The sequence below is a fragment of the Lytechinus variegatus genome, chromosome 1, assembly GCF_018143015.1.
Source record: "Lytechinus variegatus isolate NC3 chromosome 1, Lvar_3.0, whole genome shotgun sequence".
NCBI classification, from domain to species: domain Eukaryota; kingdom Metazoa; phylum Echinodermata; class Echinoidea; order Temnopleuroida; family Toxopneustidae; genus Lytechinus; species Lytechinus variegatus.
The window spans coordinates 68,452,271-68,478,732 of NC_054740.1; the positions used below are offsets into that span (position 1 = coordinate 68,452,271).

Genomic DNA, 26,462 nt, shown 5'->3' on the forward strand with positions numbered 1-26,462 from the left:
ATCTTAAAATAATCATCAACATCACCACCGAAATAGCCTTTATCTTTACAATCACTGCCATCATGACCATAGATATCTCCATCATCATCGTCGTCGTCATCATCATCATAACAGACATCACCATCATCAGCATCACCACCATCATCACCATAATGTTCATGATCATTATGATCATCATTATCAATCATCATTGTCGCCATCATCATCATAAAAATCATCATATCACCATCGTCATTTGCATCGTCCTCATCATCACCATCATCATCATAACATCATATCCATGAACAACCGACCAAAAAACAAAATCGCATTTTCCAATGAGGAAACCTACTCTGGTTACAAATGAAGAATCGCATTATACGAAATATTGCTTCCTGTCTTTCACTTTTCCAATGGCTCTGCTCTTCATTGATTTAGTCCTCAATTACACTCCTCTTAGCTCGTGATATTATTATTATTAATATTATTATTATTAATATTATTATTATCATTATTATTATTAGTAGTAGTAGTAGTATGATTATCGTTAATATTAATATTATTATTTTTAATATTATTATAATTTTTATTATTCTTATTATTATTGTTGATATTATTATTATTATCATTATTCTTATTTTTATTATTATTATTAATATTATTATCATTATTATTATTATTATTATTATTATCATTATTGATATTATTATTATCACTATTATTATTATTATTAGTGTTAATATTATTATCATCATTATTATTATTATCAATATTAATATTATCACTATTATTATTATTATTATTATTATTATTATTATTGTTAGTATTATGATTATTATTGTTGTTGTTGTCATCATCATCATTATTATATTAAGTTTTTCATCTCTTATTGGTAGGTTTGGATATTGATCCCACCGAGGCAGGGGTGGTCGGCGTAGGTAACAACGAGGGTCGAGAGCCTTTCATGGTGGTATTCTTCCAGCGCAACGAGGAGGTGGTTGCGGCGACTTCATCCCATCTCAGACGTAGTCGTCGAGCAGCGAGCCGACAAAAGAAAAGCGGGAAGAGGCCCAGAAAACCCGACACGGATAATGATGTCACATCCAGAGGTAAGTGGGATGCAAGATACTGCAAGAGATTTGTGCTTAAAAAAAAACCTGACTGCTAAGAAAGCATGAAGTCTTGTCAAGTTATCTGTAAATGTAATAAGAGCCAATCTAGTCCCTGATTTGGAATGTTTACATCCCTTAGTGAGAATTGTGCTTCTTTTTAGACTTTGGCCCGAATTCTCGAAGGGTAGCTAACTTAGCCTATGGACTAAATCGCGTCATTTGTCCTCTTTTGGCACACCGGGCTAAATTTTACATTTCTCGAAGCTCGCTCGACTAACTTAGCCCGGGCTAAGTTAGCCACCCTTTGAGAATTCGGGCCTATAACTCCAATCAGAGGTAAAAATTCACTCTCAACATGCTCAAACGATGCAAAAATTAACTCCATAAGGACTATTGCTTCACGCCGAGAGGAGTGTAATGTTGACAGCATTACACTCTTAAATCAGTAGGGTAAATAATGCCCAACTTTTAATCAACCCTGTTGACAGCATTACACTCTAAAATCAGTAGGGTAAATAATGTCCAACTTTTAACCAACCCTGTGTAACATACTTTCCACATAACTATTGGTTAAAATCTGTCCAAATTGGGTAGTAAAAACTAATAATTGGATAATAAATGCGCTTAGTTAATTGCCCAGAATATATATATATTCTACCAACATGCATTACCCAACGCAGTAGACAGTATGTTGCCTAACATTTAAAGAGTGTAAAGTTATTATTTAGCATTTAGAAAGTAGATGATTGATGGTTGAACGTCCTCTCCAAAGCACCTTCACTCAAAAAAAAGAAGAAATAAAGGGTGGGGAGGGGGTGAATCACCCTTTAAAAGGGTGAGAGAGCGAGCGACAGCGTTTTTTATAATGATGTGAAACTCCGTCACTCCTCGATCCTTCACCTTTTCCGCCCTTTTTCGGAGTGTTTTAATGAGGATGATTGTCCATTAACAGAAAGACAAATGCTTGTCGACTTGGTATCGAATCCGGATCTCCGAATACCGAGACCACTCCTGTACGAACCGAGCTATAATACCTGCTTTTTTGTATAATTGTGTTGTTATGATATCCTTGATAAATTTGGGCTCCTGTTTTTGAGTGGCAATTCGTGCTATCTTCTAGATAATTTACCCACGTATTTTTATCAGTCACAGGGATGGAATATGTAATTGAAGTTGGTCTATACCCTCAAGTATATGGGCCTTTTTTTCTAATGTATACCCCCCCCCCCCTATCACCACATCACCACTTCTTTTTTATACGAATCATATTTCAGTTATATGAATTATGTCATTGTTGTGATATCTAAAAATACGATTGCGAATTGTTATGTCGAAACGGTAATCATTTTATTGATTTTTGTATCCAAACTGCACAGGAGAAGTCCACCCAAATGGGAAAAATGATTTGATGAAAAAGAGAGAAATCAAACAAGCACTGATAAATTCATCAAAAAATGTAAAATATGAGAAAGTTATGACAACTTGAATTTCGCTTTATCTCACAAGAAAGTATTGCACATCCTGGGTCCCGTAACACAAAGGTTAGCGACTGTTCGTATGCTTGATTTTTACGATTGATTGTACATTGCAGTCAATGCAATCAGTCGTAGAAAAAATGTTCTACGATCATTCCAAGCTTTATGTTACGGGCCCCTGGTCGGAAGGTTAATAAGGAGAGCGATGACGTCACTCACTCACTATTCCTTTTGGATTTTATTTCATCAAATATGAACTAGGCCTGTTTGACTTTGTCATGTGAAACAAAATTTTATTCCAGCTCCCTTAAAATGTAGAATTACAATTGTATTAACATTTTGTGGTTCAATCAAGAGGGTCCTTATTGTCAAATCTGTGAAGAAAATAGAATATTGAATAATTCAAACAATGAAAATAAGTAGTGTGTGAGTGACATCATCCACTTTCATTTGTATGATCCTGATTTTGTGCATATAACTTTTGTGCAAATAAGCGAACCTTTAAAATGTCATAAATTTTTTATTTTACATCCGATTTTGATGAACTGTTCTCCGTTACGCTTGTTTGATTTTTCTCTATTGATTCAAATCAATGGGGTGGACTTGACCTTTAAATCAATGCGCATTTGGATTATGTTGCCTTCTAATGCGGCGGTCACATCAAAGAGACCGATTACGATCGGATCGATGGTATGTTATTGCACATGAATTAATGAAATTGATCGGACTGGTATTCGTTTTCTTGGTGTGACTAGCTTAGCCAAATACCCGGCGTCATCCTCCATTATGATTTTGTAAATCGTCAGTTTACATGCCACATGAATCATTTCCATTGCTCGATTCTTTCAGTTCTTATTGCCAACCGAATTATCACGATTCATCTGGATACTTCATTTATTTTTATGGATGTATTTATTTCTTTTTTTTCTTTATTCATAATTATATATACTTTTCATCATGTTCAATGCATCTGCATGATTTTCGAGATCACGTCAATCTCGTTCATTTATCCGTATTTATATCCCGATCTTTACTTATTTCATCTTCATTGGATTGTATGATTTTTTTTTTTAAATAACATTTATTTCTATACTAATTGACATGATTTGAACAGAGCAATAGTTTTTACTATTTCCCTGCTTAAAAAATGATTGGTGTATATAAAGCAAATAGTGACTGCTCTCTTATTCGGACAATAGTAAAAGCTGATGACTGATACCCCTCAATGAACTTAATACAAAAATAGGCCTACTATTTCCCTCGATCCCAGGTTTTGGGGATAGAGTTGGGGTGTAGTAGGCCTATGGTCTCAAGCTTATTTCGGGGCAATAATTTTTACTATAGCCCTCATGAAAAGTCAATATTTGTATACATTTTCCCTCTTTGTAGTCTATAGTATTCAGATGTATTTACAGCACCTTTCCATTTCACCTATTTATTTCTCTTCCATTTCATTTTTTTACGTTTCACCCTCTCATATCCAGATAGTGCATCATCTCGAAATAGCGATTGGCAATGTAAACGAAAGAATTTGTTCGTCAATTTCGAAGACCTAGACTGGCAGGTAAACCCATAGCAAACAAACAAACAAAAAACCACACCCAGTTTCAAAACTTTAATCAATGTGAAAATAGTATTTGTCTGTATTCGTGTGCACTTTTTGTTTCCCATTTTTTCAGATTTTAATGCTCGACTTCGCAAACGGAAGCGGCTTTGCAAACGCAAATCCATGTTCGTCAATTTTGAAGACCTCGACTGGCAGGTAAAGAAGGCCTTAAATCCCTGTTCATAGAACCTTTGTCATACTGGCACATTAACCAATGTACGACAACCAGTGGAAAGACTACCTTAATGCTCACTGTCCGAGGGTCATAGATTCGATACTGCACTTTCCTTCGATGTTCGACAAGTCCACAGTATGTCCAGGAAAATGTTTAAAATGGAATAGTCCCAGAATGCATGTCACTTCTCATTTGGATGTTTATCTTCACCGGAAATCCACATCGAGTTCTTTGGTAGAGATGGTAGCCCAACGTTTTCCTTAATATTCATGTACGACGATTCAGAACGGACGTGTCCCCCACCCCCTCAAGAATTACGAATTTTACGCAGCCTATGGAGGAGGGTCGAATCCTCTCTTCGCCCCCCCCCCCCATATGATTTTCTATTTGTTCTATGTTTTCGTTGTTATTGGTTGTATTGAATGTAGTTGTGTAGCTGCTGTTCTCTCCTCATTCTCCCTTTCCTTTTTTTTCTCCTTTTATTTGTATGTCTACTTTATATCATTTCGTATATTTCGTCTCGTCTAAATGTTAAGTTCATATCCTTATTTTTTCTCCTTCACTTTCGTCTTTCTTCTTCTAAGGTTCTACTTTGTTATTTTCTTCTGCTCCTTCTCTTTTTTCCTTCTTCTCCTCATACTCCTCCATCTTCTTATTCTTCTTTTTCTTCTTCTTCTTCCCCTTCTTCTTCCCCTTCTTACTCCCCTTCTCCTCCTCCCACTTCTCTTTCTTCTCCTCCTCCTCATTCTTCTTCTTCCTCTTCCTCTTCTTCAATTTCATTTTATTCCATATCAGATGGCAAAATAGGCAGTATAGTCTTGCCATTCTGGGGAAGAAATTTCTAAATATAGTATAGGCTCGAAACATTTTTTATGGTATTTCGATTTCTTCTTAAGTTGTGGTTTAACTCTGGATAGCTACTGTTAACATTAATCTTTAACAGTAGATATTCTATTTATCGGCACAATTGTTGCTCGATCATTCACATTTTTGTCTGGGTTTCCGTCGCCATCAAAGCAAGGGGAAAGAATACAGCTATCATAACAAACATATATAATGTAAAGAAAATAATTAGTTTCGGCTTCCAATAATTATGGCAAAGATTTTTCATTCAGTGATAGACAGGGGTCAGCAATTCTTTATAAAAGAAATGAAAAATCATAATGAAGAGCTATCTACTAAAAAATATGGTGACTTTTTAATCCCACCCACTTTGTTTTGTTTTAACAGGAATGGATCATCGCGCCACTCGGATACGTCGCTTTCTACTGCCAGGGCGAATGCGCCTTCCCCCTCAATGGGCATGCCAACGCAACCAACCACGCGATCGTCCAGACACTCGTCCACCACATGAGCCCGAACACCGTCCCCCAGCCCTGCTGCGCCCCGACCAAACTCAGTCCGATCACCGTACTTTACTACGATGATAGCCGCAACGTCGTCCTCAAAAAGTACAAGAATATGGTGGTCCGTGCCTGTGGTTGCCTTTAGCAACGGACCATACATGGATAATGACATTCATTGTTTTTCTTTAAAATATGACTTTTAAGGAGCCATGGACAGAAAGAACTTTAACCTCGCCAACATAGAAGGGTGTAACGTTGTGGAGGGTATTTATTGAAAGTTGATAATCATATTTCTAGGTACGGTATATTATTACATGGTCCATCGATTATACTATTGAAATTGTTTCGTTAAAAGTAACCCTTTTTAATTCTTGCATATATAATAGGCCTATATTCATATTTTTAAATCCAGCAACCAACTGCATTTCTGTTGGCCTATAAACGTTAATATTTGGTATTTACAGATTATGCGGCTCATAATGACTTGTATTCGTATATTAGAAGGTCAATTTCTTTATTTTTAATATTTATACGTTATTACGATTTTAAGAACATTCTCTCCCTCTCTTTCTTACTTTCTGTGTTAATAGGGGTTGGGAAGGTTACTGGAATGATGGCTTCACCCCCTCCCATTTAAAATATCCAAGATCATTTTATAGTTACAAAACCCAACACAACTCTCTTTCCAATATTCCTTCTATCTTTCAATACTTCTTTCTTTTCCCTTTTTTTCATTAAAGAAATCTAATCTTTCAAAAACAAAACAAACCGGGGCGACCGTTCATTGCGTTCATCACTCTCGCACCAACCTTGCATGACAGTGCTTATTCGTTTTTTTTTTTTTGGGGGGGGGGTGGTCTTTGGTCGGTCGTTATTGAAATAAATGTCATAATCAGAAGAGACCGCTTGTAAAAAAATACATTTACACGTATATAGGCTGACGAGATTTTTTATCAGAATTGTTGAAATCTTAGAATATAAGTGCAGAAATGGTATAACCCTCATGTGGAATGTGATAAAAGCGTAGACGTGTTCGTGGCAATTTGGACATCTACCTATGTCAAGTATGTGATCTTAGATAATTTCCTTTTCTAATGTAGAGTTGAGAAAATTTGCCAAGCCAAGCACTTAATGGGGTAGGTGTTGGCCATAATGCGAGAGTATTAAACTGGCGAAGGCTACGCTATTTTCAATAATCATATGAGTTGCTATTATGATTTGAGATAAAATATTTTGCAGTAGTCATTGTTTGGGTGTGGCATATGGGTGAATTCACGGAAGGTGGGTGCCGGAAGAATTGATAAGCTTCCGGGTCATCTTGTATTCGTGGTCAATCCGCCCGTCCATTTGCAAATTTAAGAAGTTAAATGTGTAATGAAGTTATGCATTTCCGGTGTTACCATTTTCGAGCGCATAAATGTAATAAAATTTTAGAAATATGCATGGGGAGCGCGTTTCATGAATTTTAATGGATTTCAAGATGAAGACAATTTACAGTCATGATGCCTGTCACTTCAATTGGTTTGCTTTATTGCAAAACAGTAAATAAAGATGAATAAAGGTTACTAGACGTAACAAATTATTAGACAATGAATAATAAGTGAATGAATAAGTGAATCAATTGAATACATAAATGGTCCTTAATTAAATATTGATTAGTAACTAAAGGGAAAATAAAGATCGATTGGATACATATATAACGGGTGTAATATGACCATTTTCGTCTATTTCATAAAAACCTGATACACTTGTGCTCAGAAGTTAGTGAACCCTACCTTAAAATGCAAACCTTCAGGCTGAGTGTTGAATATAGACAATAACACTATAATGTTTGGTGAGTCCCAGAGAAACAAACTACATGTAAGATTTTATCACCTGACTTCACAATAAAATATCTAAAACATGGCAGAACTCAAACACTTAAAATCTTCATTTTCTGGTGGGTTCACTAACTTTTTAGCACCACTGTATATAGACGGATCAGCGTTTCAATTTTTCATCAAAATTAAAATATAGGTAATTGTCAATCTAGTATTTTGTGAATATTACTGAAGATGAAAATGGATATTTGATGAATATAGATGAATATATGAATATAAATGAGTAATTTGAATTATGTAAATGAATGAATATAAATTAATGAATAAAGAAGAGGTAACACGAGCGTTGTCTTTCCCTTATACATTTAAGTGGTTCATTGTTTCAATTTGTAATTAAAAGAAGAAGAATAGTCATTGCCTATTTTGATTTTGAGGAGATTTAAAACTAAAATAGACCTTTATGTTATAGAATATTATTGATGTATATATATTTGGTTGAAGAAAATTTGTCTAGATATCGTTGAGATATCCCCCCTCCCGGTCGCTTTCACTTGATTTTTCACTTCCCTTGGTAGTGAAAAATCACTCGATTTGGAATGAAGTTGGAGTGTAGGTGTGAATTTTTCAAACAGATTTCATTGTATTAAGGATGATATTTACTCAACAAGTGAAAGTCACTCCAAACCTAGTGGAATATTATTCACTTCCACCGAAGAGTGAACTATTCACTCGATTTGCCTTAAGGAGTACAAGAAAAGTGTTCCAGAGTAATCTTAAGATTCTCCTGTCATGCTGTATTTATACAAACAGAATTGCCTCTTCTATTACATCTATCGGTAGATCATGTATTCTTTCTATATAGGAGGGCATGTAATACAAATTTTCAAAGAATACATTAGCAAAGAGACATTTTGGGGGTATTTTATAGTCCGCCAAAGGGAAAGTTGTTCACATGTGACATCACCACTGATATACTAATGGTATTCGGATTCGTGGACATCACACATCTTTGTCGCATCGCCAATATAGGAGGATCTCCATAGCATTAGTGACTGTAATATTCAAATACTCGTAACTTTCTCATTATTTGTCTGATTTTTCTCAAATTTTCTCTGTTCTCATTCTTTGATTTGTCTGTTTCCACACAAGTCGACATGTTGCAAAGTTTTCATTCCCCTTTAACGAATTTCATACTTTGGGCGATTAAACTTATTCAAGGTTAAATGCTCACTCTTCCACCCACAATGAGGCAGCCCATCTGAGATCAAGATATCCAAAGGCCTATACATTCACAGGGTTCGTACGCCCCATTATAGATATTGGCGTCGTGTATATATCTTTTGTCTGATATAATTATCCTACAGAATGATATTTATTGTGTATATAGTTATTTCATAATCTTGTTATTTTTTACATTCGGAAAATCATCACGTTTTATCGATCGCACATTTTAAAATCGAACATTTTCATGTAAATGTCTCGTCAATGTGGTTCACTTGAGTGTGCCTAATTAAACGTGACATATCGCCTGTATACTCTTGTATATATTTATGCTATTTTATCCCGATTTTAGAGGGAAGAAAAACTATCAAAGACTTTTAGCCCTATAAACTCTAATTAGTTGTTTGTATATTTGTATGCAAATGAACATAAATATGCATAACCCTGCCGGAAATATTGTATATTTATATGCTTTTATGATTATGTTTAGAATCGAATTTTATTTGACTGTTATTAATTCAGTAGAGCTGTTCATTCTGTTAATATTTGGATAATAATCTGTTGCAATTATTTTAGATGCCCATAGGCCTACGGAATTGCTTTACCATTTGTATTTTAAACAAATTTGGCACCGCCATGGGCGGATCCAGGATTTCATCGATTAGGGGCACATAAAATAGGTCGATTTGCTGAGAAAATAAAAGAAATTCAAGTCTTCTTCAAGAATGGGCGTAATTTCACATCAAAACAAAATTATGGCCCGAGTCTCTGCTCAGGATGTCAGTATTGATATTTTCTTTTAGGAACTAGTCATTTTTTAAGACGTGGTCATTGATTAATGTGGATGTATTGCAAATTATGATGAAAAATAGAGCGTATTAGTATATAATGGTTTCCAACCAAGATTGAAAAAAAAATAAAAGGACCAAGCTCCTCTTTGTGTATATTGGTTGAGAAAATCAATTGAGAAAATGCTTCAAAACATCGATTTTATTTCACCCACGTAGAAACACATTGATTTTGTAATATTTGTATACATTTTTTAAAAATCATTTTTATTCGATATGATAATTGCGAACCTATTTTGTTTAAATGGAGTAATAGCTGACGAATTTACATGTTTTGGGAAATTTGAGACCCGACGAAGCAAAATAATTTTATGATTAAAATAATGTATAGTTAAGATAATCCATGGGAGCAACATCTCGTCTCAGGAGCAAATTTATTGGAATCGGCGAAAATTATTTATTCCATATAAATTATTTTAAAAAATGCCCCTGATATTTTGTTTCTTAAATCGCAAGAATAAAATCCTCCTGGTCATTCAGTAGTCGTGATCCTTGGCACGTATAATTATGCAAATGTAAGAATGTATGATTTTTCTGTTGGTGAATTCATATTATTTTTGTGGCGAATTAAATATGATCTAGAATATTGTACGATATTTCTTGTCAAATGTACAGAAACAGATAATACGCAATGTAAATTCAATAAAACATTTGGAAATCAATTCACGAGTATTTGTCTCTCATTCTTCACGCTAGTTATTGTTAAATTTATTATTTGTATTTCATTTTTAATATTTTTATCTATTGTCATTTTTTATTTTGTTATTATTGGAGGTGGGTACAAAAACATAAGGTTATGTGACGTACTTATACTAATGTAATAAGCAATAACAAGACGACTAGATCATTGTTTTCATTTTAATAAAAAAAATATTTTGCAAATATAGACTTATATCCTTTCATGGTGTATGACAATATTTCTCATTTAAACATGGTATACGATTTTCATCACAATCATCACTATCGTTATCTGTGGCACGACATAAGGAAATTTGGTAACCACATCGCAAAAACTGTGGTGTTAACCGGTGTACATAGAGGACCACACCAGTAATTTTACACCGGTGTTAAATTGGTGGTGTTAGTTTTAAACCTATAGGTGTTATTACAACACCTATGACTGTTTCATTTACACTCTTTGGTGTAATGTTCAATCTCTAGGGTGTTATTTTAACACCTCAGGGTGTGGTCCTCTATTAACACCAATTGGTGTCAGTTTTAAAACCACAGTTTTTACAGTGCACTTCGCAGACGCTTTTTATCTTCAAAATAAAGCAGCCTATGGTCAAAAATCGGTGGACTCGGGACAAACTACAAATTTACATTTATTCGTCCGGTCCGGATCTTCAGACAATATGTTGTCCCGGTCCACCAACTTTCGACAATGACCTCTAATCTGTCCATTGTTGATTTGACGGGTATTTTCAATAGGTTCTAAGCGTTCCAGAAAGCGTCCTCGAAGAGGATGCTAAAATACGCTAATGACATCATCATCATCATGACCATACCAGTGAACTAAGACCCCATTCTCATGCTTTCTTAAAGCAGGAAAGCAGTTTAACGTGTAATGGGAACGCTCTATTCGGTCTTGGAATCAAAGAAGGTGATATGTACATTAGCAAACAAGAACGAAAAGTGCAAATACAAATAGGCATATTTACTATCATTGACACATATACATACGCCGATGATACAATCATATTTAATTAATATTTAATTATCCATTGAACGAAATACAATGCACTTCCAGTGGCCCGATAATAATCTTGTCAATCACAATTGCTATCATCTTTATGGATACAAAAGCAAATTCTAATCGTAATGACGTCATGGCATTCGTAAGATTCTCTACGACTTTCAGTCGTTTTGTTTCTTTTACTACGAATTGCTTTTAAGTAATTACTTGCAATTACTTAAAATTTTGACAATATCATAACATTTATCCCGAACCTCTAATAGATCATTCTGTATATTCATATCATTGACCAGTTAGTAATGTGTGCAGTGGCCTTAATTCAAATGATATAGGCCATAACCAGAGTTAGAATTCCTGTTTTTATAAAATGTTTAATGTAAATATTCAATTTGAATGTGTATTTCATAAACAGTGGCATTGTCCCCAATCAACAATGTTTGATAGTCTGACTGACATGTAAAAGGAATATTTCAAAGGCAGTTATTAATTTTATCTTAATCCAAAAATAAAAATTGCGAGCTCGAAGCGCTAGAGTATTTTTTTTATATTCAAACAAAATTAACCAATTTTGTAATCATGAACAGATTCCGCCCGAGCTGAGATTTCTAATACTGACCTAAAAGGGAACATTTTAAAACACTGTTTGACAGAAAAAATATGATGCGGATACATACATCTTTTTGAAATGAATGAACCAACCGAAATATACATTCAAGACCTCCAAATACCTTTCATTTTGTGGGGTACATGGGCTATTGTGTCCCCACACTTCTTTTTTATTTAGGGGGTGTCCCCTGTTCCCGTGGTAGAGGTCCATGTCCTATGGTTCTAACCCGCCGGCCTACTGGTGGCCTGAATAGTCAGTCACACAGCAGAACGAAAATTTTCCTAATTGGAGTTAGAGCAATGCTTTGTTTAGTCCTCGAATTAGAAACGTAAATCAGTCCATACTCTAAGTTTTCAAGCCAGATAATTTTTAAACCATTTCTAAACATCGCATCATAGTGATGATTAACATCTGCTATTAAAAAGGTACAGAGCCTCTACTATCTAATTATTCGATACTTTATGGTAAAAATCACATTTGCCTCCCCTCCCCCAGCCATTCCATGCGGCGTGCGACCAAGCAAGTGAAATCGCTGGGCATTATTTTGACGTACTTTTTGTTTTTAATGAGATGAGATGATACTTCAATCAACACCATGGAAGATACCATCAACGCTCAGCTCATAGCAACCCAGCAGTTACGTAATATTCCATTGTCTGACGCTCTGCTCACGCTATAGTGTAAATATTCGTTCATGTGAGAATACTCTTACACGAGGTAGAATTATTGGTTTCCATGGTTATCTTTAGGCTAAAAAAAGATTTGTTCTTATTTTTCATACAGGATGCACAATAGCTATCCTACACGCCTCGCAGTCGGATCATGTTGCCATGGATGTTCGGTTACAAAATCATAGCTGTTCATCCAAAGTGTGCCCTATTATGCTCAGATTTCTTCTTCGCTTTTTCAAAGTTATAATCTAAATTTATATCAGTTAGTGTGCAACTGTCATTTCAGAGGAGGGGCATATTTCACTATTTTTCTACATATGATAAAAGTATATATCCAAGAATTAGATCACAGTCATTTGCTTAGACATAAAATAATATGATTCTTGTATGATAATTTAATAGCGTATAACGTAAAATTTTCTAATAACAATAAGTACTACTACTACTATACTATCATGAATATTACTACTACTACCACTACTACTACTACTACTACTACTACTACTACTACTACTACTACTTACTGCTGCTGCTACTACTACTAATACTAATTAAAATAATAGCAGTAGTAGTAGTAGTAGTAGTAGTAGTAGTAGTAGTAGTAGTAGTAGTAGTAGTAGAAGTAGTAGTAGTAGTAGTAGTAGTAGTAGTAGTAGTAGTAGTAGTAGTAGTAGTAGTAGTAGTAGTAGTAGTAGTAGTAGTAGTAGTAATAATAATAATAATGATAATAATGACAATAATAAATGTGAATTTTTAATGCGCCACAACCATTTTAATCAAAATTTTCAGGACGCACAGGTGAACAAAGAGAAACAAATCAACATCAAATTGTACATGCTGAGCTATAAAAATAAGATTTTAGTTTTACACCAAATGCTTTGAATTTGATTAATATGTCAAAAAAATCCTTTTCCTTCATAGAACATTAGTAGAGATAAACAGTTCAATGCGAACTAAAATGACAGAACAAATCTATAGTATATTCATGAGAACAGTCCTGCATAGAAAATGTGCTACGACTCTTAGTACCTATGATTTTTCTTTTACATCTGACATTTCTTTAAGATATTGCTTTTAAAATGCACACCCATCATGTTAAAACTTAATTGAAAAATGGTTATGATTGATGTTTTTCCCCCTTTTTATGTAAATCTATTCATAAAAAACATCAAGTTTCCATGGCGAGTTTTCAGTGCAGTCATATACTATGGAATTATCTGATTAACATGCAACAAATGTCGGTTTTTCCCAACTTAAGTTGAAATACATGCACGGTTTAGTCTACGAGCCAGGGGGCTTTATTCAGAATTTTTGGTGGGGAAGGTTTGACAAGCCTATCCGGGGTAAAATTGTGCGCTGATTCCAAAAATGCCACTCTTATTGACCGTACTCACGCCATTTTGGTCATTTTGGCCAAATTTTGGCCAAAACTGACCATTTTGACCACTCTTTGGAAAATGGTCCCTTAACAGACTGCTTTTGTAGCCACATGCAATTAAAAGGGTCTATCTTAAGTAAAAATGCACACAGATTCCAGATAAAGTGCTTTCATTTGCCAAATCACAATAGCAGTGGTCATTTTGGCCATAATTTGGCCAAAAATGAAAATTTTCATGATTTTTTGGCCGAAATGTGTTACAAATATTGATCAGAGCTACGACTGGATGTTTTTAGAAATCCACATTTATTTTCAAAATGTGCGCTGGATCATAACCATCAACCTCATGTAATTTATTCCGTCAGTTTTGACCTATGAGGGTCATTTTGGGTACTTTAGACATAACTGACCATTCGCGCAATTTGCATTATTAACTGTTCAAATAGGCAGGAAATTGAGGTCTTCAGCATGTTTTTTCTTCTTCCCTTATAAAATGAGAATGCATTTAAATGTCCATGTGTAAAATTTTATGCTGATTCCAAATATATCAGTCTAAATGACCCTATTTAACAGTTTAAGGTCATTTTGGCCACTTATGACCCTTAAAATGACCAATGACATCAGTTCAATTATCCAAAAATACTTTGAATGTTACCAGAATCGTTACAAGGGCATACTGTGACACCTAACATTGGTGTATTAATCCTTGAAAATGAACATCTCAAAAGTATTTTGACCACATGCAATTTATTCCATCAGTTTTGACCTATGAGGGTTACTTGGCGTACTTTAGCCACAACTGACCATTCACGCAGTTTTGCATATAATAAACTGCACATAGACAGGAATTTCAGGTCTTCAGTGTGTTTTATCTTCTTCCCATATAAAATGAAAATGCATGCAAAAGTTCATCTTATGTAAAATGTGATGCTGATTCCAAATATATCAGTCTAAATGACCCAATTTAACAGTTTAAGGTCATTTTGGCCACTTATGACCCTTAAAATGACCAATGACATCAGTTCAATTTATCCAAAAATACTTTGAATGTTACCAGAATCGTTACAAGGGCATACTGTGACACCTAACATTGGTGTATTAATCCTTGAAAATGAACATCTCAAAAGTATTTTGACCTCATGCAATTTATTCCATCAGTTTTGACCTATGAGGGTTACTTGGCGTACTTTAGCCACAACTGACCATTTACGCAGTTTTGCATATAATAAACTGCACATAGACAGGAATTTCAGGTCTTCAGCGTGTTTTATCTTCCCATATAAAATGAAAATGCATGCAAAAGTTCATCTTATGTAAAATGTGATGCTGATTCCAAATATATCAGTCTAAATGACCCTATTTAACAGTTTAAGGTCATTTTGGCCACTTATGACCCTTAAAATGACCAATGACATCAGTTCAATTATCCAAAAATACTTTGAATGTTACCAGAATCGTTACAAGGGCATACTGTGACACCTAACATTGGTGTATTAATCCTTGAAAATGAACATCTCAAAAGTATTTTGACCACATGCAATTTATTCCATCAGTTTTGACCTATGAGGGTTACTTGGCGTACTTTAGCCACAACTGACCATTCACGCAGTTTTGCATATAATAAACTGCACATAGACAGGAATTTCAGGTCTTCAGCGTGTTTTATCTTCCCATATAAAATGAAATGCATGCAAAAGTTCATCTTATGTAAAATGTGATGCTGATTCCAAATATATCAGTCTAAATGACCCAATTTAACAGTTTAAGGTCATTTTGGCCACTTATGACCCTTAAAATGACCAATGACATCAGTTCAATTATCCAAAAATACTTTGAATGTTACCAGAATCGTTACAAGGGCATACTGTGACACCTAACATTGGTGTATTAATCCTTGAAAATGAACATCTCAAAAGTATTTTGACCTCATGCAATTTATTCCATCAGTTTTGACCTATGAGGGTTACTTGGCGTACTTTAGCCACAACTGACCATTTACGCAGTTTTGCATATAATAAACTGCACATAGACAGGAATTTCAGGTCTTCAGCGTGTTTTATCTTCCCATATAAAATGAAAATGCATGCAAAAGTTCATCTTATGTAAAGTGTGATGCTGATTCCAAATATATCAGTCTAAATGACCCTATTTAACAGTTTAAGGTCATTTTGGCCACTTATGACCCTTAAAATGACCAATGACATCAGTTCAATTATCCAAAAATACTTTGAATGTTACCAGAATCGTTACAAGGGCATACTGTGACACCTAACATTGGTGTATTAATCCTTGAAAATGAACATCTCAAAAGTATTTTGACCTCATGCAATTTATTCCATCAGTTTTGACCTATGAGGGTTACTTGGCGTACTTTAGCCACAACTGACCATTCACGCAGTTTTGCATATAATAAACTGCACATAGACAGGAATTTCAGGTCTTCAGCGTGTTTTATCTTCCCATATAAAATGAAATGCATGCAAAAGTTCATCTTATGTAAAATGTGATGCTGATTCCAAATATATCAGTCTAAATGACCCAATTTAACAGTTTAAGGTCATTTTGGCCACTTATGACCCTTAAAATGACCAATGACATCAGTTCAATTATCCAAAAATACTTTGAATGTTACCAGAATCGTTACAAGGGCATACTGTGACACCTAACATTGGTGTATTAATCCTTGAAAATGAACATCTCAAAAGTATTTTGACCTCATGCAATTTATTCCATCAGTTTTGACCTATGAGGGTTACTTGGCGTACTTTAGCCACAACTGACCATTCACGCAGTTTTGCATATAATAAACTGCTCATAGACAGGAATTTTAGGTCTTCAGCGTGTTTTATCTTCTTCCCATATAAAATGGAAATGCATTCAAAAGTTCATCTTATGTAAAATGTGATGCTGATTCCAAATATATCAGTCTTAATGACCCTATTTAACAGCTTTAGGTTATTTTGGCCAGTTATTGCCCTTAAAATGGCCAATAACATCAGTTCAATTTATCCAGAAATACTTCGAATGTTACCAGAATCTTAACAAGGGTGTGCTGTAATACCCAACACTGGTGAATGAATCCTTAAAATTGAGCATCCCCAAAGTTGACTACCTTGGTCATTTTGGCCACCTTGACCCCCCGGCCAGCCCTGCTCATTGTGTATGTTAATTCAGGTGATATCGAACATGGTGAGGAGAAATTTTGGATTGCATTAATATTAGCATCAATTATTGTTAAATGGGGAAGTTTGAAAGCTTCTTGGTGGAAGTCAATGAAATTATTCCACACAGACCATAACTATTGGACCCTGTGGTCATTTTGACCACGTTTCCCTCAATATTGACCAGTGACCATGGACCCTAGGAATCTCCAATTACTGGAGAGATCAGCTAAGAGAGAGACCTTGCATGCTTTGATGAGTCAAAAAGGGCTCAAATGCTGGTCAGTATCATTATCAGCATGAGCTACCAATAATCGGTGAAGAGTGTCGATAATTGTGATAAAATCCTTTACATCGTGCATACATAAGGTTGTTTGACCATGGCACTGTGGTCATTTACATGATTTTAGCCACCTTGACCACACAGTAAATGTTTATTGAAACCTCACATATATGGGGCAGTAAATTCAGGAATGAGACACTTCACCATCATTTACATGTTATTCTAAGACACTTTTCTAGATTAATGTAGATTAATGATTCCAAATATATTAGTCTGAATGACCATTTATGAGCTAGTGGTCATTTTGGTCGCTTTTGGTCCCGACAATGACCAATCACATTTGCATGTATCAAAGAGGATTCAAATGTTGTTGTCGCTCAGTATTGTTAATAAGGTGTATTATATCAATTATTGATTTTAATATGATATGACTAATAGCACATTATCAAAATTTTGAAACCAATATTTGGCCATTTTGACTATCTATCGCATGTATGACTTTTGTAAATAAACATGACAGGAGCAATTGTGGAAATGTGTTCAATCCCTTTCGATTGGAAATATTAAAAGCTCACCTTGAGTAAAAAAATTGTGCCAAATACCTCACCATTTGGTCATCGTGTGGTCATTGAGTAGCCATAACATCATTCCCTCCTTTTTTATTTAAATTATACAGATAACTATATTCTAGAGGAAGGCACTAATCCTGAACTCAAAGGTGCGTCATTACAAAGCTATTGGTCAAAGTGGATTTCACGAATAGATTTAACCATGGTGCATTTTTATTACCTTTGCCATTTTGTGTAATGTTTCACAAACCTCACATTGGCATGATTGGTAAAGTTGAAAGTGGAAAACTTGCCCTAAATTGTTAGAGTGACCAAAATTCGGCACAGAGAATAATTTCATATATAGAATGTATTTTATTACCCAGTACGTCTTCAAAAAGAATTAAGGGTAAGTTTGCTGCTCACCAATCATGCCAATGTGAGCTTTGTGAATCACTGTACAAGAAAAAACAAAGATTGTAAAAATGAATGATATTCAAAACTCTTTGTGAACTTCACTGTGACCTATTTTGCTTTGTAATGATTCTCGGTACAATTGGACTTTAAAGAAGGAAAATAATTCTGGCTATTTAGGAACATACAAAGGGGCCACAGTAGACAGTCACATGATATTTGGCACAATTTTTACTCAAGGTGAGCCTTTAATATTTCCCATGAAAAGGGATTACGCATTTCATCATGTTCATAGACCTACAATTGCTGCTAAGTCATGTTTATTTCAAAATTCACACATTGGATAAACGGTCAAAGTGGCCAAAGTGGTCACATTTTGATTATGTACTATTAGTAATATCATATTGAATTAAATAATTTGTCATTGATTATGATTCATACAACAAATCTTACAAAAATATAGAGCAAGAACATTGGAATACTTTTGATACATGTAATTGTCATTGGTAATTGTAAGGACCAAAATGACCACTAAGTAGTCATTAAGACTGATATATTCTAAATCATTGTATTAATCTGGTGCAGAAAGTTTTTGTAATACCTGTATGTCTTATCTAACATCATTCTTGAATTCATTTCCATGAATTACAAAATGGTTAATGTTAATGTGTCATGAAAATGACCAAAGTGCATGGTCAAAAAACCTTAGGTGTACTTGATGTAAAGGTTTTTATCACATTCATTAAACTCTTGATTATTGGTGTAGTAGCTCAAGCTGAAAATAATATTAAGCAACATTTGAGCTCTTTTTAAATCAAATAATGTGTGGTCACGATAAATTATCGAGGAAAGGTGATCAAAATTACCACAAAGTCCAATAGTTCGGCCAATAATACTGATTTATATGGAATCATTGCATTGATTTTCACCCCAAAGCTTTCAAACTTTTCCAATTTAACAATAATTGATGCTAATATTAACACAATCCTGAATTGTCTCCTCACTATGTTCACTATAGGCTAATTTAGTATACACATTGGGCAGGGGACAATCTGGCCAAAATGACCAAGGTTGTCAAAAATATTTTTGGGACACTCAATTTAAAAGATTAATACACCAGTGTTAGGTGTCACAGCACACCCTTGTAACGATTATAGTAACATTCAAAGTATTTTTGGATAAATTGAAGTATTGAACAGATGGTATTGGTCATTTGGGGCCAAACAGTGGCCAAATGACCATAATCTGTTAAATGGGGTCATTAAGACTGACATATTGGGAATCAGCATGAAATTCTACACAAGAACGACATATGCATCATTCCCATTTTATAAAGGAGGAAGATAAAGCACACTGAAGACCTCAAATTCCTGCCGATTTGCACAGTTATTATGCAAAATTGCACGAATGGTCAGTTACCCAAAATGGTCAAAAGTCAAAACTAATGATATAAATTACATGAGGTCAAAATACTTTTGAAATGTTCATTTTAAAGGATTAATACACAAATGTTCGATGTCACAGCACATCCTGGTAACGATTCTGGTAACACTGAGGTATTTTGGATAAATTGAACTGATGTTATTGGTCATTTTTATGGCCATAAGTGGCCAAAATGACCATTAGGTGTTCAATAGGGTCATTAAGACTGATATATTTAGAATCAGCATAATATTCTATACAAGATGGACATTTAAATGTATTCCCATTTTATAAGGGAAGAAGATAAAACACACTGAAGACCTCAAATTCCTGCCTATGTGCGAATGGTCAGTTATGTCTAAAGTACCCAAAATGACCCTCATAGGTCAAAACTGATGGAATGAGGTCAAAATAATTTTGAGATGTTCAATTTAAAGGATTAACACACCCCAATGTTAGGTGTCGCAACACACCCTTGTAACGATTCTGGTAACGTTCGAAGTATTTGGGGGTAAAATGATCTGATGTCATTGGTCATTTTAAGGGCCATAAGTGGCCAAAATAACCTAAAGCTGTTAAATAGGGTCATTAAGACTGATATATTTGGAATCAGCATCACATTTTACATAAGATGAACTTTTGAATGCATTTCCATTTTATATGGGAAGAAGATAAAACACGCTGAAGACCTAAAATTCCTGTCTATGAGCAGTTTATTATATGCAAAACTGCGTGAATGGTCAGTTGTGGCTAAAGTACGCCAAGTAACCCTCATAGGTCAAAACTGATGGAATAAATTGCATGAGGTCAAAATACTTTTGAGATGTTCAATTTCAAGGATTAATACACCAATGTTAGGTGTCACAGTATGCCCTTGTAACGATTCTGGTAACATTCAAAGTATTTTCGGATAATTGAACTGATGTCATTGGTCATTTTAAGGGTCATAAGTGGCCAAAATGACCTTAAACTGTTAAATAGGGTCATTTAGACTGATATATTTGGAATCAGCATAAAATTTTACACATGAAGGATATTTAAATGCATTCTCATTTTATAAGGGAAGAAGAAAAAACATGCTGAAGACCTCAATTTCCTGCCTATTTGAACAGTTAATAATGCAAATTGCGCGAATGGTCAGTTATGTCTAAAGTACCCAAAATGACCCTCATAGGTCAAAACTGACGGAATAAATTACATGAGGTTGATGGTTATGATCCAGCGCACATTTTGAAAATAAATGTGGATTTCTAAAAACATCCAGTCGTAGCTCTGATCAATATTTGTAACACATTTCGGCCAAAAAATCATGAAAATTTTCTTTTTTGGCCAAATTATGGCCAAAATGACCACTGCTATTGTGATTTGGCAAATGAAAGCACTTTATCTGGAATCTGTGTGCATTTTTACTTAAGATAGACCCTTTTAATTGCATGTGGCTACAAAAGCAGTCTGTTAAGGGACCATTTTCCAAAGAGTGGTCAAAATGGTCAGTTTTGGCCAAAATTTGGCCAAAATTACCAAAATGGCGTGAGTACGGTCAATAAGAGTGGCATTTTTGGAATCAGCGCACAATTTTACCCCGGATAAGCTTGTCAAACCTTCCCCACCAAAAATTCTGAATAAAGCCCCCTGGCTCCTAGATTAGTTAGTGTTCGTGATCCTCCGCCTTTACCTGTCATGTTGACAGTCCAAACTTCTCTTATGTCATACAAAGAAGTGAGGTTTTATTGACTTATTGGTACATGATTTGACGAAGTGGACATCATCCCTCTCCATTTTATACCGACATTACGGCACCATTTGAGTGATTCAGATTTCAGACTCAAGAAAAGACCTTTGCATGAAATGCACGTATTAAGCTGCGTTTGGTTTGGGAATCAAAATATATTTCTGTGTCAACGAAACTCTCCCTGTTTAGGGACTGTAGAGAACGTACCCTTTTGTATGGCTCAGAAACATGGACAATCAAGAAGTCCTTAAAAGATATACTAGATGGCACATATACACAGCAAAAAATGTGGTGTTAACCGTTGTATATTATAGAGGACCACACCAGTTATTGTACTCTAGCATGTCTAGTGTTAAATTGAGAGTGATAGTTTAACACCTATAGGTGTTATTACAACAGATTTGGTTGTTACATACACTCTATGGTGTTATGTAGAATCTCTAGGCTGCAATTTCAACCTCAGGGTGTGGTCCTTAAGAGACACCAACCAGTGTCAGTTTTAACACTATAGTTTTTACAGTGTACTTTACTTTTAATGAGGATACGTGCAAAATATTAGTTGGAGAGATCACAAAACAAAAGATGAAATTTATGGAGATATTCCATCTATCTCCACCACGGTATTTAAACGTCATGAGATTTGCTTGTCACTGCTTCCTTATTAGTGAGAAGGATCGAAGTATTCCGGGGAAGTATTACTGATGTACTTTTGTTGCGCCTCCGCCCCCTCCCCCATGGAACCAGTCCAGAGGACGGAGACCATTACATTTTGTTCATTGCATACTACCATGAATATACGTAAGGGGACAAATAGTTTGTTACATGATTAATACCATGGTCACATTTGATCTACGGCGGCCATACGGCGAGTCGAAAACAGTCGTTTTAACATTTTTGTACCAGCTACATAGTTGGTTTGAATGAAATTGAATAAAACGACTGTTTTCGACTCGCCGTACGGCCGCCATAGATCAAATGTGACCAAGGTATTACCAACTCACATGTCAGATCGCGAAGCCTTGTGTCCATTGTTGATACATTGTCGGACGCGTCCGATTTGTAGAAGTGTAGTAGTAATCATGGTAACAGTAGTAGATTTAAGAACGAAATGCCGCGACAACAACAACTATTTCATTTACCAAAATCAACAAAACGGGACAATATATATAGCATGCAGGGGCGGATCCAGCCTTTGCCAAAGGGGGGGGCAGACTTTTTTCAGCCATATCTTCCCCGATCGGCCGCTCGAAAACGATTTTGTGTTTCTTTGAAGTGGTAGTCCTAATAGTCTCTTCTTAGTTTTATCCTTATAAATCAACATAAATATAAAATACCATAATCAATTCCATAACAGAAAATGTTAATCATTTATGGACATGTGATGGTAAATTAAGTGAAAATGTGTTCGTCCAAGGAAGTGGTTAAAATCAATGACAAATTATGGCACATTCTGGACTCCATAACACAAACAAGAAAAACAGATTTGAATCAATAGCTAATTGCAACTGACGAATCAAGACATCATTTCGTGTGGAGGCATATTTTGAACGTAAACACTTAATTACCTGTATGCTATATCGATTTCTATTGTACTCAAGCAATCTGAGACACCCCACCCCGGATAGCCACTAAGTACTAATTATCATTTCAACAAACATATTTTTCTAAAACATCCTTGCACGTCTTTTTCCATTGTGCAAATTAAGTTAATAAAAAAACCCACAAGCATCATGATAAAATGTGAAAAGTTGGAAATATCAACTCGAAACTTTGGTGAATAAAATGTTGGTTAGATTTTCATAACCACCATTGCATCGCTGACAGGAGGGCCAGACTTTCCACGAAGTTGACGAGCATCCCTGAATTCAAGAGCTTGTCGATCTCCACACACGTCGCTCCCCTTCTATTCACCGCCAACGACTGCAAAAATAATTTCAGGATAATGTCTTCTTCTGTGACTTTTAACTTCCATTCTCTCTCCTTCTCGCGTTGTCGGGCCTTGCGAGAGGATTTTTTCCCATGCTTGCCGGGTTTCTTGTTGTTGTTCGGCCTGCCGATGGGTGGCAGGACTGGACGGAGGTGAGCGGCACGAAATGATGGCTGAAATTTTTTATAATGGAGAAAATGATCCTTAGCATCACCCTCTGTTGTCTTAAAACGAGGATCCACTTTGATGATTTTTGGCAATACCCCCAAATCTTTTGTAACTTCACTGCGAGCTTCAATGGAAAAGCGCGAATCCTGAGCATCTAGAAATTTCGCCAATTTCTGCTCCCGATGATCAGGATCAAGGCTGCGGCGATGTCCGTTCTCTCTTTGCGTTCGCCCGTTCATTCCATTGCATTTATTCGTACCGCCTCCTCCGAAAATCCCGCCAAATTGCTCGGACGAAGAAGTAGGTTTTGCAGACGAGTCCCTCCGATACACCCTACATCCGGCCCTAGATGCCCTTTCTGAACCATTCACGAGAATCTTCATCGCCTTCGAGGGTTCGCGGTCGGTTGTTCCGGAATCAAACTGTCTTTGAATTTCAGATTCGCCCTTGCATCTCCTTTGGTTCACTTTGGAACTTGGAACACGTTGCCTTTCTCTTGGGTTGTCTTTCCTTTGCAGTGTTGGCATGGTCGGTGTAAAAATTGGCGGGAGTTTTGTCCCCGGCAAGACCTTCCCATGTCGCATGTGTTTCGGAGAAAGGGGTGATGGTGCATCTGAAAAATCCTCCTCTTGATTCATCTTCTCAGTTGGCACCATGTCAGCCTGAGCAGTCGCCCTTTGATTGCTTAAAACTATCTTGCTTCTTACGCCTCGTCGCATCGTGTCGAGCATGTTATATTATAACAGTAGAATATATTCTGAACACCGAGGTCCACTGAAACCACAAGCTGCGAATAGACAGTTTATTCACCTCTATGGTTATTAAATTCCCACATTCCTGGTTTGTTCAACGTCAGGAGGCTTAAAATGCGATTAAGAATTCACATGATAGAGAACAAGTCCATAATTCATTTCAGAGAATGGATAAAACACACAGGATGTTTCAGCATCTCGGCATCTTCTCAAAAGCTGAAAAGGGTGACGAACGGTGATCACACACAAGACGTTCGTGTCGACTTTTCATGAGCGAAGGATTCATCATCTTGGAAATACATACACGAACTCTCTGAGCTATAATTAACTGAGAAAAACCAATGTTTAATAACGAAACAATACTTGTGTCCTAATTAGCTTTAATTATACTAGATAGCATCCGTTTGGCACATACTCAGCCGGATGTTCAGTCATAATGTACATGAATATAAAACTCCAATGAGAACTGTTTCAGTACGGCTATGTTTAGCTGTGTATAGTGTCCGCATGCCCTTACGTAAAACCATACTCTCACTCCTCAGAAGCAACAAACATCTTTAACTGCTTATGTAATAATTCAAAACCCCGCTGTGAATATCTTTGCGACGTATATAGTAACGCAGACTTCTATGTAGAGACGTTGAGAATGAGGGGGCGATTCTTCGCAGTCGCGAGTCAAAATCTAATTTATTATTCTCCCTAGAGTCGTTTGAGAGACAAACACTTTCAATTAAGGATGGTAAATTATATTTGAGGCAATGTGCAGCTGACGAATAAATATTATACTTTTCTGAAAAAAAACTATTGCCTTTAAAAATGTTTTTCATATTCTGTATTAATGAAAAATGTAGGCCGTTCCCATACGTAAGCGCAACACGTACTACTATTATTATCATTATAATTCTGAGTCCCCATCCTCCTCCTCCTTCTTCTTATTTTTATTATTATAATTATCTCTATTATTATCATTATCATTGTTTCCTGTATTTCTGCTGTTCAATTTCTGTACTTCTTTTCAAGTATCATTGAACAATACTAATGATTATTCTGCAATTCAATGAAATTGTAAAAGAGTTAATCCCGCTTTCATTTTTGACAGATCATAAATATCCATAGAAATTACTTATTTCAAATAAGTCATTCCGTGTGAGGAAGATAAAAGAGATATAATAAATACTTTTCTACTTTATTTCTCTCACTGTAGTCTCCAAGGCTTTCGTCTTCAATCTTTGCATCTGTAACCTTTGAAATTTGATATTCCGATCTGAAAAAAGAGTCAATTTCAGCTCTATACAGTGCGTATCAAAAAAGTTTACACTTTGGAAAAGCCCTGGGTATTAAAAAATATACAATATGTTGGTAATTTTTTCACATATAATCTTGGGTTTGGGTCTCATCTATCTAATGAAAGTAAAAGTTTTGACAGAATGTTAATCTTGAGTGAGCACTGTTGCTGTTTGTAAAGCTCGCAGAAATGCTCGTTTTCACCCTGTGTCAAGGGGAAAGGGCGAAATCAAACTTTCCCTTTTAAAACATTTCTCATACATTTTCCTTGCACTTTGGTCAATTGAAACAAAACGGATACTTTAAAGCATTTTGGTACCTAAATTGAAATTTCAACACTTAGTAAGCACAATTAACTTTTACCCTTTTTGCGCCAGCTGGATCTGAGGACACTCTGAACAAAAGTTTATATCAGACATCTCCAGCATTTTCTCACTAAGTTTTTATCATTTAAGGTGGGTTTACATTTCATTTTCATTTAATACTTGTTGCTCCACACTTTTCCCAAGCTTGACATTGATTAACAATGTCCTATATCCTTACTCTCTTCTCTTTCTAAGATTTTAGAAAGATTAATTTTTATTAGAACAACTAAATTTCTTAAAATCAATAATATATTCACTAACTTCCAATTTGGTTTTAGACAAAAACATAGCACTATCCACGCTCTTTTAAATTTTGTGCATAAAGTAGCCCATTTTTTAGATGATCATTCGCATCTAATTGGTATATTCCTGGACTTCTCCAAGGCATTTGACACTATTAACCACGACATTTTACTTTACAAGCTTTCTCATTATGGAATACGTGGAATTGCCTTGGAGTGGTTCAGGAATT

General features: G+C 35.4%; 1 protein-coding gene across 1 annotated transcript in view; it reads left to right on the top strand.

The window, feature by feature from the left end:
- The window catches only part of LOC121431669 (protein DVR-1 homolog), a 45,342-nt gene extending 35,098 nt beyond the window's left edge, over positions 1-10,244 (top strand). Inside the window, exons 4-6 of the mRNA XM_041629318.1 lie at positions 876-1,088; positions 4,246-4,328; positions 5,578-10,244. Of these exons, the coding sequence (XP_041485252.1) occupies positions 876-1,088; positions 4,246-4,328; positions 5,578-5,838 (557 nt within the window). The 3' untranslated portion in view covers positions 5,839-10,244. The remainder of the gene's footprint in view (positions 1-875; positions 1,089-4,245; positions 4,329-5,577) is intronic.
- Positions 10,245-26,462: the final 16,218 nt, after the last annotated feature.